This window comes from Carassius gibelio, chromosome A13, assembly GCF_023724105.1.
Source record: "Carassius gibelio isolate Cgi1373 ecotype wild population from Czech Republic chromosome A13, carGib1.2-hapl.c, whole genome shotgun sequence".
Classification (NCBI taxonomy): Eukaryota; Metazoa; Chordata; class Actinopteri; order Cypriniformes; family Cyprinidae; genus Carassius; species Carassius gibelio.
In genome coordinates, this window is record NC_068383.1 from 8,599,822 (window position 1) to 8,610,912 (window position 11,091).

At 39.0% G+C, this 11,091-nt stretch overlaps 1 protein-coding gene across 1 annotated transcript; it reads left to right on the forward strand.

Annotated features, from left to right (window-relative positions):
• The first annotated feature begins 2,618 nt into the window (after positions 1-2,618).
• LOC128026058 (BTB/POZ domain-containing protein 3-like) lies at positions 2,619-10,604 on the forward strand. The gene is made up of 4 exons (XM_052612784.1): positions 2,619-3,480; positions 4,623-4,713; positions 6,936-7,054; positions 9,553-10,604. The coding sequence occupies exons 1-4, from the start codon at positions 3,158-3,160 to the stop codon at positions 10,583-10,585; spliced, it is 1,566 nt and encodes a 521-aa protein (XP_052468744.1). The 5' UTR covers positions 2,619-3,157; the 3' UTR covers positions 10,586-10,604.
• The last annotated feature ends 487 nt before the right edge of the window (positions 10,605-11,091 follow it).

The following is an 11,091-nucleotide window of genomic DNA, read 5'->3' on the forward strand; positions in this document are numbered from 1 at the left end:
CTAATAATTTTTCCAATTTTGAACATATGAATTTGACACTCATTTGAATTGTATTGGCATATAGACCTGGAGGCAGTTGATTACCCATAATGCACTACAATCTGTAGCTCAGTGTGAATTGTTTATTCTTGTTTTTAGTGTGCATTTTAGTTTTTAATTAACAGTTTTTTCTGATATATTGAGGGGACCTATTTTCCATTAATGTGCTTGTTATAGATATAGATATACTGTTATTTCACTCCCTTAAAAAAAAAAAAAAAAAAAAAAAAACAAGTAACCACTGATGGTAGCCCTGTTGTTGTAATGGTTTAGTGGCTGTTGTCATTTATTACTAGTCTTGCATGTGCATGTTTACTTCAATGTTAAATTTTTTGTTTAGCTGAAGTCTAACATGGTTCTTTATGTGTTAAAGGTTGTTAGTGATAGTATTTGTTATCATTATTGGAGGTTTTGTGTAGTACTATTTGTGCTCAGAGATAAACTAGCATCCATTGGCTCTGTTTTGGAGATCTGGACAGGTTTGTCCAGATTGACTGTCGATGTCCACTCTGCTGCTCTTGCAGGGACTGGCTCTGCTGCCTTCCTTCTGTGAGGGACAGCAGAACCAGGTCATCCACGCAGAACAAACACTTGATTTCAGTCGCATTGAATATCTCACACTGGACAGATCAGAAAGTACTTTTAAAACACCCTGTCATTTAAGAAAATGACTTGATGATTGCTGTTTCCTTTTGTCTGGAAGATATCTTTACTTTATTCCACTTTACTGTAAGTCTGTATTTTTGTAATTGGATGGCAAAAACACTCCCATATCTGACCACAAAATGGGGTGAAGGATGTTTTTATCTGGTTTTAGACTGGAACAGAGCTGTGCTGTTCACACGGGCACAAGTAGACCGCCAACTCCCTCTGTCCACCAGCCCCCACCTGCCTCAACTCTTCTCAGATCACTCTACCCAGCAAGTCTCCTGTTTGGACAGCAGCATGAGCCCTGTCCCTGGTCCAAAGCCATGGCTTCCTCCCCTATTCCCACCTGTCAGGTGCTCTTGGCCATTTTAATGGGGGAGGAAAGGGAGGGGAGGGGGACAGCAGCCAGCCTGCCGGATCCAGCGCCTGCCTGCCTGCCTCTCCGTGCCAACCTTTACGGCTGTCTCTCAGCTCTGCTCCACTTCCTCTAAGCCAAGACTCCCGGCAGGTGTCCCCACAGAATGGAGATCTGTCCGAGTCACCACGGGGGTCCGGCTCGTCTCGTCTTATTTAGCTGTTGTGAGAGACAGAGAGGTCACACATTTCCGCACACATACACTGAGCTCTTTTTTCCTCAGTCGTGGAGAAAGAGTCAAAGAAGTGTTTCTTTCACGAATGTGTGACTTATTAACATTCATAAAATCGCATAGCTTGTCAGTTCTGTCGAAATTACTCTGTGAAAGATGAGAATCTCATTACCATGATTACATAAAGCATTGTTTTGCCATTGTTATGTCAAGCCATATGTGGTGAAAAAATAGGAAAATAAATTTGTTGTGCTTGCAAAGTGTTAATGAGGCCAGCAAGCCTTTAGCGAAATGTGCAACCACTACACTGCATTAAACCGACGAGAGACTGAACAATTACACAAACAGCACAGCATTTGAGAATAACAGGCATCTAAATAGATAGATAGATAGATAGATAGATAGATATCTTTATAGATATATTATAATAGCATATTCAGTCTTATATTCTTATATCTTTATATAGTGTTATAAGGTTGTTTTGCTTTGTGGAAATTCAGACCCTGCTGCAAGCAATCTCATCAGATTTATGTGCTTTTACAGAAATGTGTTTTGTTCCTTGATTTCTGTAATGTGTTCCCCGGCTGAGGAACAAAAGGCTCAGCAATGTAATTCAGTGAGAGCAGAAAAGACGTCTAGAGCCGAGCTCTGTGCTACATGCATTAAACATGACATGTAGGGCTATGTGTATGGTAGTAGCCGGGACGTTAAACGAAAATGCTCTTCACAGGTGAAGACAAGCTGTATTCTGTGCTGAGTCGCACATCACTGAGGAGATTTAAACTTTCATTTAATCCTTGACAGGAGGAATGGAGCTGCAAACAGCAATGTACTGTATGAGGATGTATATAAAACAGAATATGCTATTATAATATATATATATATATATATTTAATATTAAATTATTATTATTATTTAAAATGTTATTATAATTAATTATAATACAATTATGAATTAAATGGTAGATATTTCTATTAAAACTATTTAAAAATAAATCACTGAACTATATTATTAAATTATTTGAGCCATACTCATTTAACTAGATGAACTAAATAGTTGAAATAAAGCTTCACATGAGGTCCTATTTCCTCTTTATCTTTCAAGACTTCTTATAAATATTAATCTGCAATAGGCTGCTTAGAGTGATGCTGGAGATCAGAATGCATCATTCTAAGGGAAAAGGGCTGGCACTTTAATCAAAGAGGTCTTAGCATATTCTAGTAGGTGCTGCGCATGGTGGCTGCAGCCAATCACGGCTCTCGAGAGTGCTTATTGGATGGGCTGTGGGGAATGTCTGGCTTCCATCGGTAGGGTTTGCTCTCTCGGCTCCATCCGTCCATTCAGCCCCCACAGTCAGCAAAACAGACGTCAGAGCACAGGTCCACAGCAAGCAAATCCTGCAGAGCTCTGTGTATGTGTTGATGCGCGTGTGTGTGTCAGAGTGTCAGGAGGAGAGAGGGAGAAAGAGAGAGGGGGAGAGAGAGAGAGAGACAGAGAGAGAGGCAGCATGGACTAGCTGCTTCTGAACCACTGCAGGAGCATTAAATCTGGGACTGTCACAGATACTGAAGGAGACAGAGAAGATATGTAAAGAAGGACGTTTATCTAGCAGCACAGTTATGGAGACTCATCTCTGCTGTCCACCAGCAGATCAAACTAGAAGCAAAGGACAGAAAAGTCAGCCGCCGTACTGACTCTTCTGGTTGGAAGAAGGAGTTTATATTCCCAGACAGTTTGCTTTCAGAAGGTGAAGATTAGGAGTAAATTTTCTTTCTTTCTTTTTTTCCTTTTTTTCTTCTGGGCTCCTCGCAAGTCATCTCCTCTCTCAGATCCTTCCTTTCCTTCCCAACATCTTCTCTGCATGCTTTTCCACTGCTCTGCAGATGAACAGACTCATGGTGGATGCCAAGGGAAGGAACATGAAATGTCTGACGTTCTTGTTGATGCTTCCAGAGTCAGTTAAGAGCAAGTCCAGTAAAGGCTCTAAAAAGGGGAGTCCCAGCAGCTCATCCAAGCTGCCCCCTGTGTGCTATGAGATCATCACCTTGAAATCCAAGAAGAAGAAGAAGATGGCAGCGGAGATCTTTCCCACTAAGAAGCCGGCGTCAGTCCCCACGGTGCAGCAGTACCAGCAGCAGAACTTGAACAACAACAACACCATCCAATGCTGCAACTGGCAGGGCCTGTACTCCACCATCAGGGAGAGGTAGGTCAACTTTAGATGTTTTTTAGAGAGGGAGATGAGAGATTGGTGCGGTTAGAAGTCTGCTCAGGGAACATCTGCCAACAACCAGAGCATTTATACTGTGACAGCCGATACAGTGGAGTCTAAAGTTCTAAGAGCACATACTGTATACACCTGAAAATGAGGAATTTAAGGAATATTCTAAACTATTTCTAATTGATTTCTAATCGAAAGAGCACATTTGTGACAATGATCATGTGAACTTTCAGACGGTCAAGTTCTCAAATCATGCTGGACAACTTTTGAAGCTTTTAAAACACATTGTTATGCTTATAAAATAATTTATTATCAATAATAAATGTATTAATTATTTACAAAAATACTTATTATTAATACTAGTTAAACTAATTATTAAACTGGAGCATTTTCACTAGTGGATTCAGACTTTTGAAACTCAGTAAATATTTGGAAGAAAATGTGCATACACATGCAGTTTCTTCTTCTTCTCAGGGTTAAGTAGGTTCAGGATTTGGCGTTGAATGTCATTTGAACGGGAACGTTATTTAAAATCTCTGAGAATGTTTGAGCATGTTCTGAAATGTAATTGTCCATTTGTGTAAATCGCTCTTTGTTCCGCCCTGTGTGTATTGTCCCAGAAGAGGCAAAAGAAAGGAAAAAGTTTTGTTTTATATGCATGGCTTTGCTCTTTGTGAAAGGGTAATATTTACTTAGACGTCAATGGAAAGCCCCATGCTGGCCAAAACAAATGTACGCTCTCGGACCTGGCTTTGTAGTCTCCCTGCAACACTGTTCCTTGTTTACCTAATGCTCCCATGTGGCCTGGACCCCAATAATACTTGAGGAAAATGCCATTGTGAACTGGATTTTCCTGAGAAAGACGTGTGCAACCTTATTGTACTTGAAGTAATGTTAAAATGAAGAATTGTTCAAGTTTCCACATTTTCTGAAAAAATGAACAAGGTTAGATATTTTGGTTCCAAATAGAATAAAATTGTATAGTTTCTCTTTATTTCAAGTTATATGAAAATTTCTTTATGTCTGATGGAAAGTCTACAGAAACATGGATTAACCTCTTCTATACAATCAAGTAGGAATGTCTCTCAGTTGTTTAGTCTAAAATCACTCCTGAATCTTCTCTGCAGAAATGCTGTGATGTTTAATAATGAACTGATGGCTGACATTCGCTTTGTCGTCGGTCAGTCCGGAGGAACTCAGAGGCTCCCGGGACACAAGGTAAGACCTCCTGATCTGCACTACGCAGTGACCTCAGCAGTTCCAGAGAACAGCTTTAGGATTTTCTGAAGCGATGAGCTTCACTGCTGTTGCTAATGACAGCTAAATTCTTTCTGTTGTTTTCAGGGTAGCTGGCCATGTGCCTTTCTGAGACACTCCTCAGTTATTGATGAAAATCGGGCAGAAGGCAGTGGGGGAGATGTCTGTCTTTTAACAAAGAGTCTTTTGCTTATTTTCATGCTGGGTTTGTGTTGTATTAATTAATCACAGTTTGTGGTTGAAGTTTTTTAAAACGTACAAAAGCATTTATGAATATATGAATAAAGTTCTGATTTGTTCATACAGTCAGTGTATTTCCCAAAGGTGTTCAACAATAAACTGCTTAATTGGTCCTTGGTAAAATTAAACTTCATTAGAATTTGACCACACAAAACACATTTGAACCACTTTATTTTATAAATAAAAATTTCAGCGGTATTTCTTATTGTAATATTGGTTTAGTCATCTATCTGGTTCTTACATAGAGGCTTCTAGGGATTTCATGGAAAATGTAAGAGAAAAATAAATAAAATAATTAAAGCTACATGTATACATTTGTGCTGCTTACATTTTTATATTTTAATTTAACATTATTTTTAAATATTAAATACTAAATAATGAGATTAATCATGACAATTTTTTATATTTATATTATTTATATAAATAAATAAAATATTCATTTGGAGCAGAATTTGTTGACAAATCACTATGCAAATGCATTCAATATCTGAAGTGAACTAAATATTCTCCACATAATAAGTTTGACGACCCCTGATCTAACTGATCTCCACTAAGTAAAAACCCTTAAGAGATCTTCCACTATGACCTCCTTGAAGCTAGCAGCTTTCCAATTGGTTTTGTTCTAAGATTTGGCATTATTATATATGACATTATCATTTTTTTTTTTAAACCCAAGGCCAATTTTAACTGCACCATAACCCCATTTAAACCAGTTCTTGTTTCGCTCTCAGACTTTATTTAAAAAGACAGGGCTAATCTGGTGCCTACAATTCAGGCATGACTCATCTTTTATCCATTTAAGGGGGCAGAATTGAAAGCTGTGTTCAGCTGATATGTGATGCTTTATAAAGCACATTTAGGCAAGGGCATTGTATTGCTTTGCTGCATGGCAACAGCCAATATTGCAATGGGCCATGAAGAGTTATTACAGAGCACCTTTTTATGATGTCCATTTGGCTGGCATTCAAATATGCATTATCATTTTTATTCGAGAAGGTTATGTTTGCTTATAGGAAAGGCTTCCTTGCATACGATTGCTTTGCAGAATGACTCCCACCATTTATTTGATGTTCCTCTTAGTTACAATATATCTGTTATGGGCTTTTCACATGAGGTGAAGAACACACCTTTACTTAAAAGACCAAAATTAAGTTTGCTAAATGGAAAAAAAAGTGAGTGTAATGCTAAAATGAATTGTAAATATTCACCTTCTGCTCATATTATATAATGCATCTGCAATGCTGTGTTGGCCTCTGATTTCATCATTAGCTACGTGCACCCATTAGCATCAGCGAGATAACTTTTAGCTCCAGCAACCACTTTCACACCTTTGTGGAACATTCTTTGAAAAAAGGGAAAAGCAAATGCCATTCAAATGAATGGCACTCACGTGTCTTGTAAACCCAAGGGGAAATTATATTTGTAATTAAGCATTGGTCTTTGTGAGTGAAACTTGTGTGTGCTTCACGCTCAAATGACTTCAGGGGAATGGGATCAAGCTGAAATTTAAAACAACTTTACCTTTACAATGAAATCGACTCTTAAGGGCAAACTGGGAGGAATTAAAGATCGCTAGCTGTGCCTTTATGAGGTGATTACATGAAACCATCACCTTCCACCTGGAATGTTCCTTTAATAAGTGTGAGGGGAATAATCAATGTTTTTTTAAAGTGAGGAGAGACATAAAATTACTTCTTTGTCGAGTCATAAAAAATGGGTCACTTTGGAAAAGTAGAGACTGAAAAATAATAGCTGAACACTTTGAATGCTTTTCCATCTACACCACGTGTGCCTTATTCCAAATGATTTTATAGGGTTGCACTGATTTTATGTTTGAAACTCAGTGCTAACGTAAATTATTTCAAATGAAGTGATGGATATTGTTGATCGTTATGATGATTGATAACGGAAGTCAAATTAATTTCTCCTTTTTTTTTCATTAGTATGTTCTTGCTGTGGGAAGCTCGGTTTTCCATGCCATGTTCTATGGAGAGTTGGCAGAGGACAAGGATGAGATCCGTATCCCTGATGTAGAACCTCCAGCCTTTCTGGCTATGCTGAAGTAAGTCTCCTTATGTAATTGTACCTTGTTCATCAGGTCAGTGCTGGCTGACCCTTTCCTCATCTGCCTTGTTAAACCATTATTATCTTTCTGTGCAAATTATTTAGCTATTATTGTTTTCAATTAAGTGCGGGAGTGAAGAAAATTGTTCTCTCTGATCTAAGTACCCCTCTTTGGACTTTTTCCAGTGGGTTAATCGTCTACACTGACATGCAATTTCTTTACAGCCAACAGTTCAAGACCATTAAGAGATATGGCCTTTGGAAGAAGTCTTTTCTGATTGAAATCCACTGTGCAATTAGCTTCATCTGAATACACCGAAGATATCAAATAGTTTCATTTGACTTCTTAAATGTCATTTTTAACAAAGTACTCAATTCATATCATTTAAATAAATGAAATGTAAAAACTACCCAGCATGACTTCATGGAGCAAATTCACTAAACATTTGCACCACTTATAAAACAAAAAACTTGCATCTTATTTCTAACCACACACAGTTAAGTGTAATCAGGTGCTAATGTATAGTGTGTTTGCCCTGTTACTGATTTGCGTCAATTTCTCTTACAGAATCAGATGCTATACATGCGCAAAGCATATGCCCATAAACGGTATCACTGGGCAGAATTCATTCTTGTTAACTTCCCCTTATCTCTGCTGAAAATGCCTAAGCTGTTAAATTTAAGTTGGTCTTCTAGCCTGTGGTGCATTCCCAAAATCAAGTTCTGTCGTTACTAGTTGACCCTTCATCATGAGTTTGATTGACAGGTGATCTGACCAATCATAATGCCAAATCTGCCAGTTTGTCCGACAAACAAACCATACAGGAGAGTAGATTAATGTTGGTGGACTTGAACTTGGAAAATGGTGTGTAGTGGCATCTTTTTTTGCCATTGAAACAATATACCATCTGATGTTCATTCATCTTTTTTTAGTGCTACAACTAGTAAACAGGAAGAGATGATTGGTTAATGTGCCGCTTGAACTGAGGCGTTACAGTGATCTGTCATGACATATTAAAGAGCCACAAAACTGTATTTATTGTTTTAATTTCTTTTTTTTATATGAAATTTGAAATCTGAGACTTTGTTTCATACCAAAAGTAACCTGCTCTCTCTTGTCTGTCTACACATTGTCAAGTGATCTTTGCTCCGCAATGTGTTTTTCACTTTGAGAACATAATGTGTGGAATGAGAGCGTCATGACTTGTTGGACACAGCAACAGTAACAAAGTGGGTTGGGTCTTTGTGAAGGATCAGTTGAGTTCAATGAAACTTAAAACCATAGTTAGCTAACGATGCTTTTGGAAAATGCACCCCTGGTCAAGTTGGCTATCAACTGGCCTAGCTGGTCTTGAAAAAAAGACTTGTTGAAGCAAACTGTTTTTGCATTGTTATATCACGTTTGCTTTTGTTAACACTGTCGGTTAGGTTAATGTAGGATTAAGTGTAGGAAGTATATTATTATTTCTAAACGCAATAGAACATTTCATTTCTAAGCTGCCGCGATATGTGCAACAAGCACCATAATAAAAGTTTGCCAGATTTCAGATTTATCTGTTTCAGATAAAGCCAAGCACACATTTAGTGCCACACACTGGAGTCACAGAGTGTCGAAAATGTGTTGTTACTGTATCTCCAGAATTGCTATGGCTCATTCCCAAAGTATTTTATATGTATCAGGGTGAACGCTGAACACTAATGGCACTAGATACTTAAATGCTGTAGATTAAACAAGAAGAACAAGAGTGTAGAGCCGGACAAGCTAAGCTCACTTCATTATTTATAATAATGAAGTGAGCTTAGCTTGTCCGGCTCTCAGAGGGCTTAGGACCATGACAGAAGATCTGATAGATCTTAACTCATGTTTACCCATCTCTCTTGAGAGTCCTTCTGTGTTCTCCACTCTCTCTTTAGTGCTGGCTCATCTCTCACTCTCCTCCATCTCGAGAGAGATCTTTGTTCCCTCTCCCTCTGAGTCTTTTATCCCTCCTCCCCTACTCTCCTAAAGAAGTGTAAATGTATATACTTTGTTTCTGTTTGCAGAACATGCCCTTTGAACATTGTGTCCATTATACTGCTTCAATATAGGTTATGACTTCTAGTCCAGAATGCATTATAGCACATAGTATTAGATTTGCAGTAGATCTGCACAATGCATCATAGTATGGTGAATTAAGCCTAACATCTGTTCTCAAGGACACAATCAAAGGCCAAGTTCATTCCTATTCCACAAAGTTACAACTTCAGAATAGTGCTTTTTGTTATCAAGAGGTGTTGCAAAAGATAGCATTTCCATTTCCAGTAAAGCTTTGACTTACTGTATGTGGACCAAAAACACATTGTGGTTCATGCTGGTAGCACACCATAAAATAGTAGCTTCTAGCTGGGCCAGTAATAGCAGGCTTCAGTGCTAAAGGACTACATACATTTTGAATGACTACTGCAGATGATGTACGACACAGCTAACCTTGATTGTTTTTTTTTTCTATTTCTCAGGTACATTTACTGTGATGAAATTGACTTGAGTGCTGACACTGTACTGGCAACATTATATGCAGCCAAAAAGTACATAGTCCCGCACCTGGCTCGGGCTTGTGTCAACTTCTTGGAAACAAGTTTGAGTGCCAAGAATGCATGTATTCTTCTATCACAGAGCTGTCTGTTTGAAGAGCCAGACCTAACGCAACGCTGCTGGGAAGTTATTGACGCTCAGGCTGAGCTGGCACTTAAATCCGAGGGCTTTTGTGACATTGATGCTCAGACCTTGGAGTGCATCCTCAGACGGGAGACTCTGAACGCCAAGGAGATTGTAGTGTTTGAAGCCGCACTAAGCTGGGCAGAGGCTGAATGTCAGCGGAGGGAAATGCACACAACTATCGACAACAAACGCAAGGTATTGGGCCAAGCCGTCTACCTGATCCGCATCCCAACCATGGGTCTTGATGATTTCGCCAATGGTGCTGCACAATCAGGAGTGTTAACACTAAACGAGACCAATGACATTTTCTTATGGTACACAGCAGCTAAGAAACCCGAGCTGCAATTCGTCTGCCAACCTCGTAAAGGATTGACGCCACAGAAGTGTCATCGCTTCCAGTCTTGCGCCTACCGCAGCAACCAGTGGCGTTATCGCGGACGCTGTGACAGCATTCAGTTTGCTGTTGATAAACGAGTGTTTATCGCTGGTTTTGGGCTCTATGGCTCGAGCTGTGGATCTGCTGAGTATACCGCAAAGATTGAGCTCAAACGGCAAGGAGTTGTCCTGGGAACCAATATTAGCAAGTACTTTTCAGATGGATCCAGCAACACCTTCCCAGTTTGGTTCGAGTATCCGGTTCAGATTGAGCCTGACACTTTCTATACGGCCAGTGTGGTTCTCGACGGAAGTGAGCTGAGTTATTTTGGACAAGAGGGTATGACAGAAGTTCAGTGTGGGAAGGTGACCTTCCAGTTTCAGTGCTCTTCGGACAGTACCAATGGCACAGGAGTGCAAGGTGGCCAAATTCCAGAGCTCATTTTCTATGCCTAAATTTCCCTTGGGGTGGGGGGGGGGGTGGGGGGGGGGGGTAACTGCCCACCTTACCAGTTTGAAATAGATTTACATTACATACAATATCTGTTTTTGTATAACATGGCAGAATTCAACTTCTCCAATGCTCAAGCAAACAGAGCATTTCAAGAGCTTGTTTTGAGCTCTTAGTAGTTTTTCACCGCCTGTCAAAGTTAACAGATACACTGTATTTCATCCTTGTCTTAAAAGTGAATTAAATATTTCATTTTGTGCTCTGCATAAAGCTGTACCTGTTTACAAAGGAAAAAACTAATTTCAATGGGCTGGAAGTGGTTGTCTAAGCTCCTAATTAGGTACTACAGCCTCTTAATAATAATTGATTTAAAAAAAGTTTTGATTCATTTAATTTGAGGGGGGGCATTGTATATTGTAAAGTGTATATTGAAATGTGTGAACTGAATTATAAATTTATCTAAATATACTATATTATCACTTCATGGCTCTATCTACTGTTTACAATGACT

Coding starts and splice junctions, on each gene's coding strand:
- LOC128026058 (XM_052612784.1), top strand. CDS start 3,158: ATGAACAGACTCATGGTGGATGCCAAGGGAAGGAACATGAAATGTCTG. Junction 4,714..6,935: donor AGAGGCTCCCGGGACACAAG/GTAAGACCTCCT, acceptor TTTTTTCATTAG/TATGTTCTTGCTGTGGGAAG. Junction 7,055..9,552: donor GCCTTTCTGGCTATGCTGAA/GTAAGTCTCCTT, acceptor TCTATTTCTCAG/GTACATTTACTGTGATGAAA.